This window comes from Amblyomma americanum, chromosome 11, assembly GCF_052857255.1.
Source record: "Amblyomma americanum isolate KBUSLIRL-KWMA chromosome 11, ASM5285725v1, whole genome shotgun sequence".
Lineage (NCBI taxonomy): Eukaryota > Metazoa > Arthropoda > Arachnida > Ixodida > Ixodidae > Amblyomma > Amblyomma americanum.
The window spans coordinates 12,585,733-12,606,382 of NC_135507.1; the positions used below are offsets into that span (position 1 = coordinate 12,585,733).

The 20,650-nt window shown below is 45.1% G+C and overlaps 1 protein-coding gene across 1 annotated transcript; it reads left to right on the plus strand.

Moving 5' to 3' along the window:
- The first annotated feature begins 11,206 nt into the window (after nt 1–11,206).
- Nucleotides 11,207–17,948, plus strand: LOC144109976 (uncharacterized). Its single transcript, XM_077642780.1, has 4 exons — nt 11,207–11,363; nt 12,491–12,746; nt 16,235–16,359; nt 17,777–17,948. The coding sequence occupies exons 2-4, from the start codon at nt 12,554–12,556 to the stop codon at nt 17,855–17,857; spliced, it is 399 nt and encodes a 132-aa protein (XP_077498906.1). The 5' UTR covers nt 11,207–11,363; nt 12,491–12,553; the 3' UTR covers nt 17,858–17,948.
- The last annotated feature ends 2,702 nt before the right edge of the window (nt 17,949–20,650 follow it).

Genomic DNA, 20,650 nt, shown 5'->3' on the forward strand with positions numbered 1-20,650 from the left:
CATAAAGTCTTCCACGAGTATGGTAGCCTAGCTTTTGGCAGTCGTTACAAGGTCGTAGCCGGCGGGACTACAAACAGTGCGCGAATGGAAATGCACTCGTACGTAACGGAGCGAAATGAAGACTTTATTAGTGCGATAGGTTAGGTGGGCGGATGAGGTTAAGTTTGCAGGAATAAGGTGGGCACAGTTGGCAAAGGACAGGGTTAATTGGGGAGACATGGGAGATGCCTTTGCCCTGCAGTGGGTGTAATCAGGCTGATGATAATGATGATCATGAAATTCCTCATTGAGAAAGAGTGTGTCATTGGTCATAAAACTCTCTTATTTGTGGGAGGGAGGTGACGTCACCACAATGAATAATATTTGTACGCTCGAGGGAACTAACGTGACCTCCGTTCCGTAAAGGCAAGAACAGCTTCTAATGCTGTCTCGTTCCAAACACACCATGCAAATTAGTGTCCCTGCGAACTTTTTTCCTGCTTGCTCCCAGACTTCGTCAAAATCACCGAAACCACTTACGAGGAAGGCAGCAAGCTGGCCGCATGGATCATCGTGCCCCTGTTAATAATCATCGGCATCATCGTGCTCTGCGTCTGTGTCTGCAGGGTCTGCTCTGGGAGAAAGGTATACTGCCCTGTGTCTACAGGGGAAGACCAATGCCTGAAAGGTGTCAACAATGACGCCTCACAAAACAGTATCGCTGAATTAGCCGCCGATCCTGCTCACTTCAAGCTCATAACGAAAAAACTAAAAAGGACGTACTCGGTGATCACAGTTTGAAAGTGTGTAGCCTAGCGTCCGTAATCCACGCAAAAAAAAAAAGCAGCACCTTGGCGTCACTGTCGTTTACGTATGAAACTAGCCGCCAAGGCGAAATACGAATTCAATTTTACGCCCCTTTTAGCGTAAAAATACCTCAGTTTTCTGTAAAACTATCCCCTTTGTCGTTATAGAGCTGCAGTGTACCGATTTCGGCAAGCTTCAGTTTCTCCTCATTGTCCCTTTAATGGCAACATCTGTGCTGTCAAGCAGCCCTAGCAGCCCTCACGTACCGCGTCAATTTTTCCGCTTTGGATACCAGCTGAGGAAAACGCAGCCACAAAAGAAAGGTGCAGATGTGGCTATAGAAGTGATGTCTCATTAGCTTTATCTTATTCCTTGTTGACCGCACTAAATCGTTTCGCTCTTATGATTGTTGTTGTCATTTTTCGAGCCGATGGTAAACGACGTTAACCGCTGATCTCCCGCCGGTGCTCCAGCTCGCAAAACTGCGCTGACTTGGATTTTTGAGTGCCAATTATAAATTTTATAGCGACACGAGGGAAAGCGCTATCGTTTACTCTGGTATGAAGCCTGAGCGATGCTATACAATTAAGCTTACTTTCGCGGTAAAGCTACCACCCTCGACCGCTGTTCATTGACCAGATCTCTGAAGCAAGCATAATGCAAAACGGTAACAAATCTGAACAGATTTAAGATTAGCTGAGAGCACAAAAAAGAAAACCTGTTTGTTTGCGACAGCTCTCCTCTAAAGATAGATACTAGTGATAAAGATGACGAAACGACAATAGAAGACCTAATGAGATCTCACAACTCCGTTCTGATGACTTCTTTAAGTATGCTTGAAAGCAATTTTTTAATACCTGGTTTAATACCGCCATGCCTACTCAATTTCGCAGGTCCACAGCACCACCTATGTGTACCAGGGAGGACCGCCACCTTACCCGGCGAGCGTAGGGGCGCAACTGAACAACCCCGTGTGATCATCTGTGCTAATCCTCGTCCTGAGGGGCCCACCCTGAGGCCCCTCACTGCAATGCTCATGAATCATTGACCACTGCGCGGAGGAATTGCAACTGTAAAAGCGGACTCCATCGCACAGCTGAGCTGCGACTAATTGACGCTGTCTCATTCATTTGCTTGATTTATACACCTTCAAGCGATCACCATGGCCAGACCAATGCTTCGTTCAAGCTGTGTTCTCGTATGGAGAGAAACGCTCGCACCGATCTTATCTGATATGACGTTTAAGTAGAGCAGTTCACAGTGTACGCAAGAAAGTATTGCTACAAGAGCTTCTTAAGGTGAACGATGCTTATATGTAGAAACCTCATACGCAGTAGACTTTGTACGTCGAGTTTCGTTAAACTTAATATAAAGCAATTTTTTAGGATAACTTCAGTAATTGCATCAAGCCCTAGCACTGAAATTTTGAAGCGATGGCCAGCCAGATTAGCAAGGCATAGAACGAAATAAACAACGCGACCGCTGCGTAGGCTTCCTGAGACTAGCATCATATTTGAACAATGGCATCGCTCACAAAAACGACCGCATATTCCACTTGTAGAGATGAATTCATCAGCATCTTGTGCATTGTCGTCATCAATATCATTGCGTTCTCATTAGCAGACTTTGCGGAAGTGCGCCGGCCATACTGGCATTATTTTGTTACCTCCGGTTCAATCTCTAGCTATTGTGCTCATACTTTACGTACATATCCTTCCGTTTTATTCTAGTTATTTCTTCCACCAGCAAAACACACGAAACACCTTCCGAATTTTTTTTTAATTCTTAATTCATACTCGGCACAAATACTAACCGCAGATGCAGCAAAGAATAATCTACTTAAACAAAAGAAAGAAATTTACAAACGACCCCTTTTCCAAATGCCATTCCATGACATGTGTCATGGTCGAGATCTGAGCACTGAAAAAAATGTTACCGTCAGTTCTTCCATTGATCCTAAATGGCTCAGGGAAACAATTTTTATTTCTGTTAAAGATATACTGCTGCGTGCAGCTTCGCATGCTTTGTTTTATAGGTTTTAACAGTCCAGATCGACTCTGCCTATAACGGACTCCAGCTTCGGATGCTGCCACATTGCCAACACATAATAAAATTATGACTTGGTCTTTTTGACCGTGTTTTTGGCTCGGCATGAATATGAATCACCACCAACTCCGAAAGTTTTCTGTTCTTATCAGTATTCACACATCTCAAGTTTTACTAGTTAGAAATAAAGGCCTCAAGAGAAGCCGAGAAAAAAGAGAAAAAAACGAAGACAAATTAAGCCAAGACTAACCTAACTTCGCATGCTGCAATCACGTTACAAAGGTAAGAATGCGCATGCTATGTTGGACATCATGCGAGGAAAGTGAAGTCATCGACGTTTAAAGCGACAGTATTAAAGGCACCATTCACCAAAAAATCTGGTGTCCGCGTGGTCAACGTCGGCACTGTGAGCGAAAAAAAGGTCTACACCGTCTGCAAGACGTTGAAGTAATGAGCGTTAGCTTTATTTGGCCTTGCGTAAAACGAAAGTCTTTTCGTATCCAGCGGGGCCAGTGAAGAAAACCCTGAGCGGTTCGGAAAAGTAACTTTTCCACCTAGAGGAGCGATCGACGCCTAGCGCCATCTATCCGAAAAATTCCGATGCACGTCTACCCGTTGTCGAGTTAACCCCCCCCCCCCCCCCCCCGTTAAACCCCCCTCCCCCCCGATATGCATACCAAACGGAATTTGCTTCATTTGGGGGGCAAGGTGCACCTTGAATACGGCTTGCAGTGCGATATGGTAAGGCTTCAATTAGTATTTGCATGTACACAATGCTTACCTACTACTTAATTGTCATTTAATTGTCACAGGCCGCCATTGGAATCTGAACCTGGCAACGTTTAACGCTAGAACTTTAGCTAGTGAGGCTAGCCTAGCAGTGCTGCTTGAGGAAATAGCGGGAATTAAATGGGATGTGATAGGGCTTAGCGAAGTTAGGAGGACAGGTGAGGCGTATACAGTACTAAAGGACGGACACATATTGTGCTATCGCGGGTTAGAGGATAGACGAGAACTAGGTGTGGGTTTCCTCATTAATAAGGATATAGCCGGCAACGTAGAGGAGTTCTACAGTATTAACGAGAGGGTAGCAGCTATAGTAATTAGGCTGAATAGGAGGTACAAGCTGAAAGTGGTGCAGGCCTACGCACCCACATCCAGCCATGATGACCAGGCCGTTGAAAGCTTCTATGAGGACGTAGAATCAGCAATGAATAGAGTAAAATCGCAGTACACTGTACTGATGGGCGACTTCAATGCGAAGGTGGGCAAGAAGCAGGCTGACGACCACGCGGTAGGTGACTATGCGATAGGCTCTAGAAATAGCAGGGGAGAGCTATTAGTCGAATTCGCGGATAGAAATAATTTACGGATCATGAATACCTTCTTCCGCAAACGAGAAAACAGGAAGTGGACCTGGAAGAGCCCCAGTGGTGAGATTAAAAATGAAATCGACTTCATTCTATGCGCTAAACCTGGCATCATTCAGGATGTGGCCGTCCTCGGAAGGGTGCGTTGCAGCGACCATAGAATGGTAAGGTCTAGAATTAGCTTAGACTTGAAGAGGGAACGGAAGAAGCTAGCGAAGAAGAAGACCATTAACGAGTTAGCCGTAAGAGGGAAAGCACAGGAGTTTAGGATAGCGCTGCAAAACAGATATTCGGCTTTAACTGAGGAAGATGATCTTGATGTTCATTCAATGCACGATAACCTGACATCAATAATTACGGAGTGCGCAGTAGGAGTAGGCGGTAGGACAGTTCGAAAAGATACCGGGAAGCTATCTCAGGTGACGAAAGATCTGATTAAGAAGCGCCAAAACATGAAGGCATCTAACACTACCGATAGAATAGAGCTAACGGAGCTATCAAAGTTAATAAATAAGCGCAAGGTAGCCGACATAAGGAAGTTTAATATGGAGAGAATCGAGCATGCTATAAAGAACGGAGGCAGCCTAAAAACAGTGAAAAGGAAACTAGGCATAGGTAAAAACCAGATGTATGCATTAAGAGACAAGCAGGGCAATGTCGTTAGCAATATGGATAAGATAGTTAACGTAGCCGAAGAGTTCTACACAGACCTGTACAGTAGCCAATGTAATCAGAGCGCTAATGAGAAAGACAGCAGTGCACAGCAATGCGTCATCCCGCCAGTAACGAAAGATGAAGTAAAGAAAGCCTTAGAAGCAATGAAAAGGGGAAAAGCAGCTGGGGAGGATCAGGTAACAGCAGATCTGTTGAAGGATGGAGGTGACATCGTGCTAGAAAAACTAGCCACCCTGTATACGCAATGCCTTATGACCTCGACTGTACCAGAAGCTTGGAAAAATGCAGACATTATCTTAATTCATAAGAAGGGAGACGCCAAGGACTTGAAAAATTACAGGCCGTTCAGCTTACTATCCGTTGCCTACAAAGTATTTACTAAGGTAATCGCTAATAGAGTCAGGGCAACGTTAGACTTTAATCAACCAAAAGATCAGGCAGGCTTTCGTACAGGATATTCCACAATAGATCATATTCACACTATCAATCAGGTGATAGAGAAATGCGCAGAATATAACCAACCTCTCTATATAGCTTTCATTGATTACGAGAAAGCATTCGACTCAGTGGAAACCTCAGCAGTCATACAGGCATTGCGTAATCTGGGGGTAGAAGAGCCTTATGTCAAAATACTGGAAGATATATATAGCAACTGCACAGCTACTATAGTCTTCCATAAAGTCAGCAATAAAATTCCAATAAGAAAGGGCGTCAGGCAAGGAGACACGATCTCGCCAATGCTGTTCACCTCATGTTTGCAGGAGGTTTTTCGAGGCCTGAATTGGGAAAAGTCGGGAATAAGAATAAATGGAGAATATCTAAATAATCTGCGATTTGCTGATGACATTGCCTTGCTGAGTCACCCAGGAGGTGAACTGCAAATCATGATCAACGAGTTGGACAGGCAGAGCAGATCGATGGGTCTAAAAATTAACATGCAGAAAACCAAGGTAATCTTCAACAGCCTAGCAAGGAAACAACAGTTCACAATTGGCAGCGAGAGCCTAGAAATTGTGCCGGAATACGTCTACTTAGGGCAGGTAGTGACAGCTGATCCGGATCATGAGAGGGAGATAACTAGAAGGATAAGAATGGGGTGGAGCGCATATGGCAAATTCTCGCAGATGATGATTGGCAGTTTACCAATTTCCCTGAAGAGGAAAGTGTACAACAGCATAATCTTACCGGTACTCACCTACGGGGCAGAAACGTGGAGGCTAACGAAAAGAGTTCAGCTTAAGTTAAGGACAACGCAGCGAGCCATGGAAAGAAAAATGATAGGTGTAACGTTAAGAGATCGGAAGCGGGCAGAGTGGGTGAGGGAACAAACACGGGTTAATGACATCCTGGTCGAAATCAAGAGAAAGAAATGGGCTTGGGCAGGGCATGTAATGCGAAGGCAAGATAACCGCTGGTCTGTAAGGGTAACGGAGTGGGTTCCAAGAGAAAGTAAGCGTAGCAGGGGGCGGCAGAAGGTTAGGTGGGCGGATGAGATTAAGAAGTTTGCAGGCAAAGGGTGGATGCAGCTGGCAAAGGATAGGGTTAATTGGAGAGACATGGGAGAGGCCTTTGCCCTGCAGTGGGTGTAGTAAGGCTGATGATGATGATGATGATGATGATGATGATGATGATGATGATGATGATGATGATGATGATTCTACACCATAATCCATAGGCTTTTATTTGCCTACGAAATTCGGTACACAACTGTCCCCGGATGGGTGCCCCTAGTTGTCGGAGTATATATAGCGGAACGAATGCACAAATTGTAGATTGCGTTACAACTCTCAATGCAAGATGTGTTGTTTTCTAGTTGCTGCCACAGATGGCGCGGCGATCTGCGGGTGGTACCAGACCCCACGAAATCTCGGAACGTGATGAGCAGTTGCTGCCACAGATGGCGCTTTGATTCAGGGTGGTAGCAGACCCCACAAAATCTCGAAACGTGATGAATAAAAGCTAACGCTCGCGAGCATGGATCTGGAAGCTGGTCCCCAGAGAGCAAGCACCCTAGGAGGCAGAAGAGCTACCTAGTTGACGTGACCTTGCAGCATCATTACAACCTACCTACCGGATAGTGAGCAAACTGCCCACTGGGGCAGGTGTGACAGTTAATGATTGGTCGCTTGGCATGAGGAACCTGTAACGCACAAGGCCCACCGCTGGGAACACCCGCCATTGCAAGGGCAGTGGCGCATCGCTCAACTGCTACACCATTGCACCAGGAGGGTTATAAGGACTACCAGGGAACTGTGATTGTAAAGTATAGAATCACTTTCTGCATATATGGGAATTAACGCATTACGCTATCCCGCCATGCCCTTAATACGGAACTGAAGTGTCCCTTTCAATTACTTTAATGGAAGTGATACTCATTGCGCGCAGAGGGATATGCCCTTACTTAGTGAAGGAAAAGTAACACAAGTCAGTTTTAGTGCTCCACTCTATTTATGGATTGTGCATTACGCTATAGCGATTTTGTCAATCTGCACTGAACTGATTTGTTTCATTTTGCTTTTGGGGCATTTTGAACACTTGTTTTTACCAAGTGCTCCTTTGTCTTGCATTTGCTAGCACCTTTAACATCACCATGATGACAGGCGATACATTAGACGCAGACATAAATAGTCTTTTGCCAACCACAAATAGAAAGGCACGAAATTCAGATTCAGATTCCAAAATACAATGCAGAGAATTGTATTCAGATGCTGATGAGTTCGAGATGACAATGATAGAAACGACTATCCGCACTTGTCAATTCAGCCAACTTCATTTGGTGACCGTAGTTGGTTACCTTTATTTGGCACACCTGATATATTTTAAGTGAGCTGTGCTTGACACATTTCAGAAAATTTTGGCCCATACCACGCATCCCATTTATTAGCAAGCTTTCAAGCTGTTTTGCGCAATAGTGTGTATACAGCTCATTCGGTCTAAAAACCGTCAGCGTAGTAGTAGTCGGCACCGCATGTCGGAAATAATCGGGGGCTGCGGAAAAGATCGTATCATGGTAATTTGTGGTTCAAGTCATTGATGACTGATTTGTGTGGGATAGGCACTGATGAGTTAATGAAATCATTGTAATTAATTGAATTTATAGTTAAAGAAATGAAAAAATTGGAAAAGGGAGGTTGAAAGCTGTCAAAATGCTCGGAATGAAAAGCTAATGCTTGATGATGCTAATTTAGAAATTTATGTGTAATTGATCAGTTAATGAATAGAAACAAATGAAAAACCTGAACAGTTGCATCAGCATCAGATGACGCACCAAACGGCGTACGCTATCGCGTCAACTCATAAGCGAAGCATAGAGTCTGCGAACGTTTTTTTTTTTTAATTATTGGTGATTCACTGCCTTTTGCTAGGCTTAGTACCGTGACTCACAACTACAGCTTTGTACCGTGATTTCGGCAATATATGCTACGAAGCCAAGGTCCGTACATTGTAGCGATCACATTTCTGGTTATTCTGTAGTTCGTACGTCACTGGCGGCTACAGACATGAACTTTAATGAAGCGAGGAAGTTTATGCACAAATGTCGTTGAAGAAACACGAACACTAGTGTGCACTCAAAGTGCGCTGACGAAAAGTTCAGCGTAATTTAAGAGACGTGTCTGTGTGTGTTTGAGCACCATATAGGCTCATTTGGTCGATCGCTTACTAAGAAAGATTTACAATGCCCTGTACCTCAGTGCCATTACTATATCATTCTCTTGTCTTAACATGGTACCGCAATAGCTTAATCCGTAATTAATTAATATCTCAGACTGAGCTTGTTACCTTTATTTACAGCCACAAAGTTTCTCTATTTAACTCTGTAGTTATCCTTAGTATTCATCAGATATCTGAAGATAGCGGCTGTTCATTCCAGATTTGAAGTTTAACACACACATTGGTCATTTATAACAAAAGGTAGCTTAACGGCACAACGCCATTACTAAAAGCGAGATCACGTTTTCCCAAGAGAGCCTCGTTTGTTTTCTTATTTCCACTCATTCGCAGCCGCGAAAACTATTGAGTTTCCAGATAGAGTAAAGCATATCCAAAAGCTTTAACCCTATCTAGCACTTGCAAAACTAGTCCGTACGAACACTTAGCTTCAGTTTATTCGATTCTAATGCTTCAACACTGTTGCATGACGGCCAGATTTTGTCAATCACAAAGTTGTCGGATTCAACATATCAATAATCTCATTTAAACTATTAAATAATGCATTTCCGTCAAAGTCCTATTTCGCAGTGGTACTCTAATCAATATGAACTGAACTACAGCTGCCTCAAATCGCAAATTCTTTTCACCACTAATAGGGAGTTACGGAAAGTAAGCTACTCATTTCGCGCCCATGTTGATATGGAGCAACCCCGCATATATTAAACACTGATTTTTTAAGGACTTTTCTTACTCAATTCATAACAATGTAGCAATTATAATAGACAGTTAATCGTATTATTCAGCTGAATTTTCCCATTTGTTGTGGAACGCTCTCAGGCACGTGCATTTTTGTGTGAGTGTATTCATTTGCAAGAGGTCTCGCCTCAGATTTGTGCACTGAGACCCCCTTCTACATTACACACTTTGCGTGTCTGAAAATATTAGTTGAGTAAAACACTGAATGCAGTATGCTTACATTTGGACACAAGTGGATTCGGCATCAACGGCCGTGAAAAGCTTCCTCAAGCGCATTTTAGTGTAGATAATGTGCTTATCGTATCCGCACATAATTCATCGAGAAGCGAGTTGTGACATTCGTCGGCTTGGCACGAGGCAGCGAACAGCTGCGAAAATACATTCGGAACGTGATTACCATGACTCATTGTCACACGAAGGACGAGCCACTCTACAGACAATGAGATTTGTGGCTGAGGCGCCTACAGTCGATGCTGTCCTAGTCTGATCCGATAAATGCCGCTGAAATGCTGCTTTCTGATGACTCGCCGTGTAGTCAGCGTCAGTGTTCTTTCTATGCACTACATACTAATTTCTGATGTCAAAACAATATTTTTTCGCTTCTTCTGGTCTCTTGGAAAATGCTTCGCTTCCAGGTATCATTAACGGATTTGCTCCGTTCAAGGCTATTCCTAATAACAAAGCAGCTCCCCCTCTCCCCCCTCACACACACACACACACGCGCGCACACACATTGTAACAGCAATTTCTTTAGTACTCGTGGATTCCGGTAATGAAGTATGCATTGCGCATCCTGTTTTTGCAAGTTCAGCAGCATGGCCTCCTGGCTTTGCTGACGATATTGGGCTGTCGTGCCGTTCGTCTGCGTATTTACGTCTTCGCCTTCTGCTGCACTACAGTTTGTCCTCAATATATTGTCCTCAATATACGCGCGATTCTTTATGGTCTGATGTTGACGAAACTCGACCAACGGTTGCCACTGTGTAACGCAAGACTTACGACCTTTGTTGAGGCGGATCAAGAATGGCATTGGGTGGATGGGCAGTCCCGTGGCTACACTTTATACGCGAATGCGCACATATGGGAGTAAATAGGGAGTGAGCTATCCTCTAACTCACTCCCTTTTATAAAAGAGGGTGTAGTAGAAGACAGCTTACTCCTTTTGTACTCCTTTATGTTTAGAGTGTAGGGGGATAGTGCGGGGAGGTGCTGCTTCTGGAAAGTGCGCGCTTCACAAATAAAACACCGTCATTTTTGCCATGTACTGCTGTTAGTGCTATCGCAGTAGATTAATGCCCTGGGCGCACGGCGACGCTCTTGCAGCGACAGCTAGACATCCCCGTCAAAGGAGGGGAATAATCTACTATAAAGCACAGGCCATCAACGGGGCGACATGCCCCTGAAGAAGCGTCCGGATTGAAGAGCATGAGTGCTTAATTCGCATTAGTCAAAAGTTGATCCAGTAATACCGAAATGGTGGCGCCACTGAGATTTATGCTGCAAAAGACATAATACTACTGCCGCCCATGCGATGCGGCGAAACTAAGGAAAACTTCCTCACACATTGTCTTGGTAATTTCAATGCGTTTACTGTGTTTATTTGTGCTTGCCATTTATATTTGTGTTCTATCTTTGTGACCCGTTATTACCATTTGTCCCCCCCCCCTTATGTAATGCCCCATTGGGGCCTTTAAGAGAAAATAAATGATGATGATGATGATAAAGAAAAGAAGACGCTGTTAGTGGCTATCGAAACTCACTCCATGGGACCAAGACGGCAAGCCTTTATGCACCCGCATGTATTAGAAGACGCGCTGTATAAAGCACCCATACTAGCAGCCGCGGATGTTACTTATCTTTCTCTCTCACTCGTTACCCCAAAGATAAGAAAGCGGCAAACAACAGAAAAATGATAAAAATTGATAATCCATGCAGTATCTGTGTGGGGACATGTGGGCGTTGCTCTGACTATCACGACTTCTACGCGGACCTCCATTCTCGCTTCTCTTCCGTTCCGCGAGCGAACCTAGTTGACAGAAACGAGTACTGATTCAGAATACACTGAAGTTTCTGCTGAATGTAAGTACGCCTCCAGAAATCGCCCATAATGTGTCCTGCCAATCTGATTGCAAATCTATCGTTGCTGTCTTACAAGCCCAAGAGGAGAAGGGCTTTTTAGAAAGTCTGCAATCACAAAGTGTATTTGAAATGAAGCTAGTCCGCACCAGCTTAATTCGAACATCCGGTTTCTTCGAATTGCCGCTTTAGTCAACACAATATCAAGCATGTTAAAAAGGCTGCCCGCCGTTAATTTGAATTCATCATCCTAAAAACCATAATTTACGCTCTTCCTCGAGTTCGCCCTATCGAGAGACCACTGTACTTTCAGTGACGTTTAGTTTCTTATTTCACGCTCTACTACGTTAGTCACGACATTCCAAACGTGCTGTCCGTGGCAAGTATTTTGAAATGTCGCAGCATTCAGTTCTTTCTTATCCTATGAAAAGAAACTGGCGAACGGTGCCTTTTTCATTCTAGGCGACCACAGATGACGAGATAATGAAACCGCGAAAAAACCGCCACACGTGGTGAGATAATGAAACACCGTTACAGTTCAACAAGACTGCTTTAAGAGATCATTAAGCATGCAGACATAGACGCGATTTCTGTATTTCTTACATTTGTTTGGTGTGGCTCAAACGCTACCCATATAAGGACAGCTAAAAGGTAGGGAAATAAAGGTATTGGGTTTAAACGCCGGACCAACACGAACTTTTTTCGAATACGTGATTTCAGTAAGAGCTCTGTAGCTTTTCTTTGTCTCCTTAAAGCTGCGCTTGGGTGGGTGCTATTGAGTAATTACTCCCTTATTACAAATCTACTACACATTGAGGAATTCCCCTAAAACATTGGATCAACACCATTCCCCGTTCGAGTTGTTCACCAAATCACTCTCGCCCTACCGTCTGCTAAGCGTCCTGGTCAGGCCAGTTAATAGAGCGACCATCCCGGACTGGCAGTTGCCCTGCAGATTCAAAGTCTGGACCAAAACGAATTTTTCTTCAACTACAAAATTTTTGTGCAAGCTGTGTAGCTTTCCTTTGTAGCCTTATGGCTACACTTGGGGGTATAATAGTGAGTAATTAATCCCTCATCTAAATATCGACAACTTGCTCTAAGACCTTTGCATTGACGTTCCTTTTCAGCCGTAGTGCTGTTGAAGACCGCCATATTCGGCCACTTCCTCGTTGCTTGAGCAAGACCGCAAAATGACACGGCTAGCAAGGTTCGCGCTAGCAGTAACTCTCGCAGTGATATGCGTCATCCGCAGTGCTTGTTGTGCAAAGCTGCCGGAGGCAGCCAGCACAGTGCGAAGCACCGAGTCCCGATCGAAGCTAGCCGCTTCGAACGGCCTGATGGAGATATGGGACGACGCATTTGAAATCAAGAACGAGCAAGTAGGTAAGCAAACCTTAGCAAAGCTTTCTTCCAGGCAACGACTCACCACTGTGATTCAATGGTTATGGCATTGCCCTGCTGAGCACAAAGTATGGGATCTATGTTAAGGGGCAAACGTGACTCAAGAAGTATGGAAAGCTGAGCAAGTTGGTTACTATTATCCATGGTAAAACAGCGCTGAAAAAACACGAGGACGGAACAAACACGACGACACGACGGCTCGTGTCGTCGTGTTTGTTCCGTCCTCGTGTTGTTTCCGCGCTGGTTTACCATGGATAATAGTAACCAACTTGCTCAGCTTTCCGTACTTCTAAATGTCATTTCTAGTTCCCTGTGCTCCGTCTTTTCTTCGTGTGTCAACCATAATAGTCCCGCCATGTTAGTCTCGATCATAGCCATTTGCATTTGTAACGCTAGGACCATGTCCTGGCATGCCAACCATCACTCGTGCCCCGTGGAAGTTCAGCGCATGTGCGGATGGTTGCAGCCTTCCCCCGGCCATTCAAGAAGGATCTGCCGTACACAGCGCTCGAGTCGTCGTGTTTGTTCTGTCCTCGTGTTTTTTCCGCGCTGTTTTACCATGGATAGTGACTCAAAGCTTTGGGGTATTCGCGACCACAGATCATTCCTAGAGACGTAGTGGCCTGAGTGACAAACCGCCGGTTTAGGTCCGGCATAGTAACGCGCTCTAGTTTTGCTACATACGTGTGCTGTAAAACAACATCTCTACTCTCGACTTGTCATGACGCTGTCGCATGATGGACAAAAAACGGAAAAGCGAACTCCGAAAGAGGTTCGCTGCATTCCATTTTGTGTGTCAGCTAAAACATCCGTACAACGTCAATTTGTCGTTTCCCGGCGGAATATTCAGATGTAGCTCGAGGATTTAAGGTATATTGTAGGGTGAGTTTGTGACAGGAGGGTTGTGAATGCTTTCCTAGTAATCCCCAGCTTCCGTTGTAATCGACGAATTAATGTCACATGATCGTGCTGTGATAGCAGTTTCGTGTTGAACGCGCGCCGTGATTGACAACTGAACTTGTCCTGAAGCTTTCGATACTAGCTGCAGCTGTTTTTACGTTGCTATATTTGATGGTTTACTTCAAAGAGTAAGTCATCAGGCTAACACAGCTGAGCTTTCGAATGACTGATAGTGCCTCGCTCAGCATGGCCATACGTCAATGTGACGGCGTAAGCAAGAGTGGGTCGAAGTAATGAAGAATACTGGGCGATGAGCGATGGGGGCCGGTGACATATTGTCGTTAACGGTAACGAACTGGATTCCAAGAGAAGGCAAGCGTAGCAGCAAGGGTCAGAAAGCTAGGTAGGCGGACGGGATAAGGAAGTTTGCGGGGATAGGTTGGCCGCAGCTGGCAAGAGGACTGGGTTTATTGGATGGATATTGAAGAGGCCTTTATCCTGCAGTGGCCCTGGACAGTCTCATTTTTACGATGATAAGGCAATGAGCTAATTAGAAGGGTGGACGTAAATTGTGCATCAAGTTAGTCTTATCTTCTTAGTCTTTTTCAGTTCGATTAGGATGAGGTCGCTAATTGGACGCGAGTCACCTCGCCTTGAAGAATGCACCGTGATTCCACACCACAATTCAAAGGACGGCAATAAGCGAAAGGGCTGCCGTGGACCTTTATATGGTAGCCATCTTTGTTTGGGTCGTGCGAGACTTTTTAACTTTTTAGGAACTTAAAAGCACATCAAACCTTGACAGCATTTTCGTTACTTCGCTTAAACAAAACAAAACAGAGTCGTTCCGTCAGAATGGCGCAAAATGCGACAGCTGAATTTTCGCACTCAAAGTCAAAAAGGCCTCAGAGAAACAGCAAACACACCGACAAGAGTGGAGTTCAGTTCGCGTTGTTGAGCGTTATCAGTAGGAATAACGCTGCAATTATTCTGCCCATAATTGCTCCATCGTATCAATATTCGGTGTTAATTAAGCTCGAGAATTTTAGGCACAAGTCTGTGACATGGCTGATCTAGATCGCCACGCATGCAATAACCCACGATACCCATCAACTGCATCTCTGACCATCCAGAGTAGAGATCAGAATCATGAAGGAATTTTGAACAAGGCGGAAATCCTCTTTATGTGACCGGTCTCCGTTGGGGTGAACAATGTCTTCAGTTAGTTATATTGATTTTAATGGCGCAAAAGCAACTGAGGCTTGTCAAGAGAAGATCACCACTCACATCAGTGTTATTGTACGGAAGCGAGAAGACCGAGATTCACACGACTAAGCCGACGATAGCTCGCAGTGAAGAATTCTATACTCTGTCAGCCCTCCACCTGTCTAATCATCGGTTCCTTTCAGCCTAGGAACCGAGGATTAAGAAATTAGGGCTCAATTAGCAAGAAAGAATAATCTAAACGGGAGACTAGCACGCGCAAATTTTTTGTTTAATTTTGGAGCAGAACAGTGCCTATGTAAAGGCTGATGAAACAACTTTGAGCCTTCGTAACCACATTCTCAAAGAAGAAAATGCGATACCATTTGGAACTCGGCCCAGCCACCCAAATATTCCAAAGAACCCCCCAAAACATGGAAGTATGCTCACCCCAGAAAATGAAATTCAGCTGTATTAGAGGATGAATTAGGGTGGAGTAGTGAAGTTGGTGTGTATGGGGTCAGTGTAATCCCATATCATAAACCGATGGAAGGTGCTCGAACATTCTAGTCCTGAGATTTTCAAATTTGGTGGTTTTGGTGACGCCCCGAACCCTTTCAACCAATCAGGGAATTTCCTTACTGTGAAATCTGGCGAGTTTTCCAACATGACTACCCAAATGCGGGCGCACTAAAATGCACAAAATTTTCAGTCGCAACTTCTTGCAACGTTGAGAGCAACCTTGAATGTAATTCTGAGTTATTCGGAGTATGGTGGCGAGCGAATAAATTACGGCGCGCTCACGAAACATGCACCACGAACGCCGTGGTACTGTGACGTCATAGCAAATCGGTCTGTAGAGATTACCAAACCAGTCCACCTTCCCTCGAACGCTTAGCACTTGACTTGAGCACCGCGTCTGCCACCGTCGGCCACCGCAGTCGTGGCCTAGTGGTCTGGGCGTCCGCCTCGGCTGCGGGAGGTGGTTGGCTCGAAACCCACCGCCGGACACCCACCGATAAAAATGGGTACAAGCCACCCCCGGCCCGGCGCTCGGCTTCTTCAGGGGTGTGTGCTTAGAGGAGGCTCCGCAAACCCCGCTGAGCCCCTTCGGGGGCAAACCCAGTTTCGAACAGCTCAACCTGCAAAGGTGGTTCGTGTTTCACTCCCCAGTGAAGAGTTCGACTCAAGACTCGTACGCTCTAACCAGCGTCAGGTTTAAACACTGTGGTCCTTCGTCAGAAGCGATTCAGATTATCACTACGGTCATGGGCTAGTCCGGCTTTTCGGCTGTCCGACTTTGTGAGAGTTTGTCTGCTATGTAAGGGATCAGAGTTACTTACATCTGTTGTGGCGGCCATTTGCAGTCACCGATGAAGCCACTGTACTCGCCGGGTGGCTCATTGCCGTCATCGTCATTGTGCCCCTCCTTGGAGTGGTCTGCATCATCGCCCTCTGCGTCTGCATCTGCAGGGCCTGCGCGAAACCACAGGTATTGTCTTCCCACTTCATACCGGCAGGCAGTCGCGTCCTAGTACCTCTTACTGGACGGCGATACCAAAAACGACATCGAGAGAGTGAAGTACAGCGCTCCAGTTTTATACTGTTAACACGGCAGCATCAACCAGGCTGTCGTTCGGCGCAACACCTGCTGAACTCATGACCTGGCAAAGTGGCAAAGTGACTAGTAAATTTTTGAAACGGAGTTTACAACACCCTCTCTTTTTGCTGCAATAAGCATTAATTCATTCATATTTCTAACTTGTGTTGCCTGAGAGCTCTGCTTGCGACCCAGTTGGTCCGTTTCTCTACTGCGATGATTCGTTGGACGCTGAACGACGGTTGGTCGACGCTTCTGTCATATTGCTAAAAAAAATTGTAGAGCTGTATATCGTGCGGAATATCGGCATGCTAATAATGATAATATTTTGCACAGATTGCAAATAACATCACAATAAGGCGGGTCTGTGAAAGCCTCCTAGAGCTTGTTGGAGATGGCCAAAATATATAATAGCTAAGAACACATTCCAAGACAAAAAAGGAAAATATACTAGGAAAAGATGCGGGACACTCTGCAAGAGATGCATACCAACAAAGCAGCTGTTTAGGATATACAAGCATAAAGATAAAAGAAAACAAAAAACAGGGCAGACTCCATTTAGGTGTATTGGACTGCAATATCAGACGATAGGAAAGTTGGAAAAGCGAGAAGCTAATAACAACAGGAGTACAGTATGAAGGAGCTAGGAAGGGAATCCCGGTGTTAGGACTGGCGTTTCACAATAATACAAAAATAATCAGCACTAAAGACTACATGTATGCTATATTTATAATCCGTATTCAGGGAGAGCCAACATTGAAAAGTAAGAGTTTGCAAAATTCAGCATAATCGGTTTATGGTTTCCGGTGCATGATATCCCAAAGCGATTCAGGCTATCAGGAACGTTGTAGTGGAGGTCTGTAGGGCTGCAGGTAATTTAGACCACCTGGGGTTCTTTGACGTGCACTGACATCGCACGGAAGACGAATCTTTAGCATTTCGCCAACATCGAAATGCGACCACCGCAGCTGAGAGCTAACCCTCGTCCTCAGGTTCAGTAGTTGAGCGCGCTAACCACTCAGCCACTACGGCGGCAAAGTTAACCATAGCGGTGTGGTCAGTTGGGTGCTAACTGTGACAACGGATTGTAAAAATAACAGAACATATTTTAAAAAAGGGTAAGGTGTAGCAACCTGTGCTGCTTGCGCGTTCTGAAATCTCTAGTTCATATCATACTTTCATACTTGGTTCATAAGTATGGTTTCATAGTTACGCTTTCGTACATAAGATTTCATAGATACGATTTCGTAGATAAGATTTCATACCTGACGCCACTGATGGTTTTCTCCCGTGCCTTCGGAACCTGCAGGTGACCACGACATACGTGATCCAGGGAGGACCTCCGCCCTATCCAGGCAACGGTGGTGGAGAAATGGAGTACCCAAAATGAGCAGCAATGAACTGCGTCAAACAATTCACTACTCGACAGTGTACCGCCTCGTGACCTTCAGGAGCACGAAATACTGACATCTGCGCTCAACTACCACGTGTGTTAGCGTTATCTTGATCGCATAACTATGTTTTACACAAAGCCGCGCTGTCATAAATGTGACGTCATTGCGGGCTCTGCTGCGGTTATGAGAAACATGCTTTCAAAAATGTCATCGCTTTAAAATGTTTGCTCATCATCGCTGCGAGTTTACTCACGGACCAGCGCAGTTATCTGCCTTTGTGCCAAGTACCACTCCTGAGAAAGTGCTCCCTCAGTGGACTAAAATTTGTCAATACCTCGGGAACGCCGATCACTACATGTGGTGTGAGGACACAGGCTTACCTAATACCTTACTGGTGCATCTTATATAAATTATTTTTGGAGATTTCTACTAGAGTGCAACTCACAAAACAAAAATTCTGCGGCAGATGCGACCTCCCTGTGTACATGAGACATGTTCATGAAAAATACTTTTCATGTGCCGCCTGCATCAACGCAACAAACGGTTCTAAATCAATTTCAGCTTTATAGCGATTAAACGGGAAGGAATCGGCATGGAACATTGAGCTATACCACGAGGGACAGAAATCTCTAGGACACATAAAAGCATTCGAAGCTTCTAGTTGTGTTATTAGCCGATTGCCCGAGACCACAGTTGTGGCGAAGGTTGGGTTGTGAAGTAATTTTTATGGACGTGATACCTGCATGCCTATATCGCTTTTCGTGCGCCCTGGAGTTTTTTGTCGCCGACATTATATGTAACAAGAGCACTGCACAAGTAAATGCAGTCCGACTATGCTATTTTGTGTGTTGAAATTATTAATTGAACACCACAGAATCCTCGCTTTTGCGGCGTTTCTTCATCACCGAATTGCTTGTTGCGCCCAACATCTTAGACTTGGCTTTCTGAGTGTCCTTGAATCCGATGAACTGCCTCTACATCGTGTTGTCGTGTTTGAAATCAAAACCAGTTGATCCTATAGCCAAAGTGCATTACATAAGTTTTCAGTAAACTCCATTTCGGCTGCATTTTGGTGAAGCTTTCAAGCATCGAAATTGTGTTTTTGTCCTTGGGTCCATTCGGCACTAAATACGCTTGGCTCAATCTTAGACTGTGGCTTCTGCCGACAGAGAAATCGGAAGAACATCGTTAAAAATTTTCATTCATTTTTTAAACTTCATGCTCCAATTGTCGCTAGGACCTGCGAGAAACTGTGTGTGAGCGCGTATTTTCGTATTTTGACGCCCTTTATTTCATATCACGGCACCGGACGTAAATCAGTTGTCCGACCTGCACATTTATTGGTGATCTCAGTGCAGTCATGTTGAGAGCCATGGTTGAGTTCTACACAGATTGCAAAATAAGACTTTACAACTCAGATTTTAAAACTAAGTTTCTGCACGACTACTCAGCAGCCGTTTTAGAAGTAAACCAGTCTATACTGTGGTTACAAGGAAGAAGAGGGCCACTAACCGGTTCAGGCAGACAAGAAATCAGCGGATATGAATGCGTGTTCCTAGCAGCCACTGTGCGATCTGCAGCGGAGAAAGAAAACCACAGTTGATTATTTAAACTCCTAGGTGAAGGCAAAATACACCAGCTGATTAACGGCACAGTACATGCTTCGTATACTCTAGTGACAGAGGCTGGGCTCTGAAGTAACCGACAGTCATCTGCGGATAGAAAACCTGTTTTATCAAAGACGAAAGGCGAAGATAGTCAGAGGTTTATCAAGTGGAAACGCGGCCAGCCATGCACGAAGAAAACACGACGGGTAAGCTTCATTATTTGGTTTGTGGGGAGAAGGTGGCCGCAGTCGGCAGAGGACAGGGCTAATTGGAGAGGTATGGAAGAGGCCTGTGTCTTCAGAGGAGGTAGTCAGTCTGATGATAATGTTGATGTTATGTATATGAAAGCAATGTTTCCTTATATCGTAAGATTACAACGTAGCAACCTACATATCTGCAGATCCCTCATCGGTACGCTTGTAGTTTTGTAGCGATAGCTACATTATGGTAGCATTTCGAGCCTTCAGCGTGGCGGTGGCACGTGACGGTGGGGGCGCAGCCACGTGGCTGGTCACGTGGTGCGGAGCAGCTGCTGCTGGTGGCGGCGCGGCGCGCCGGCGAAACCGATCTGCAACAGCTGTGCACATGCGCCGTGTCAAGTGAGACGAAGATGAAGAAGGAACGCCCAGCGAAACGGAGCGGCGAAACACCGACTTTGCAATTCAACTCAGCAAGTTCCACTCAGCCCGCTGTAGCTATCCCGTCACTCCAAGTTTAACCAGAGCTAAACCACGGCGAATTTTTTCTGATATTGTAAAAGCGCACTACATTCGTTTCAGTCTATGGCAGTCTTAACTACTAGGTGCGGCCGCACGACTAAATTTAAAAGCAGCTTATTGCTAGGCATCGGAAGCTTAGACAACTCCTATGAATATGTTCATAACAGTATCTTGCAATATTTCACAGTTGCGTCGCAATTAAAAGTAATGTCCAATAAAACTGGACCTGCTCGACACGTAAGCGCTTCATGGCACGGGGTATCCTTTGGCAGTACTTCGCTTCCTCTGCCCAACTTGACATTTAGAAGCAAGTCGCTTATCTTGCAGGTCTCCAGCCTTGCGCTGAAAGCTTTGTTCTTGCGATGCGATATCACACCTTTCAAAGGGATGCACGGGTGGTCGCAGCAAAGTAAACTTTACTATCACTCTGTCCAAAGCGCGCCCGCGACCTTTTATTCTCTAC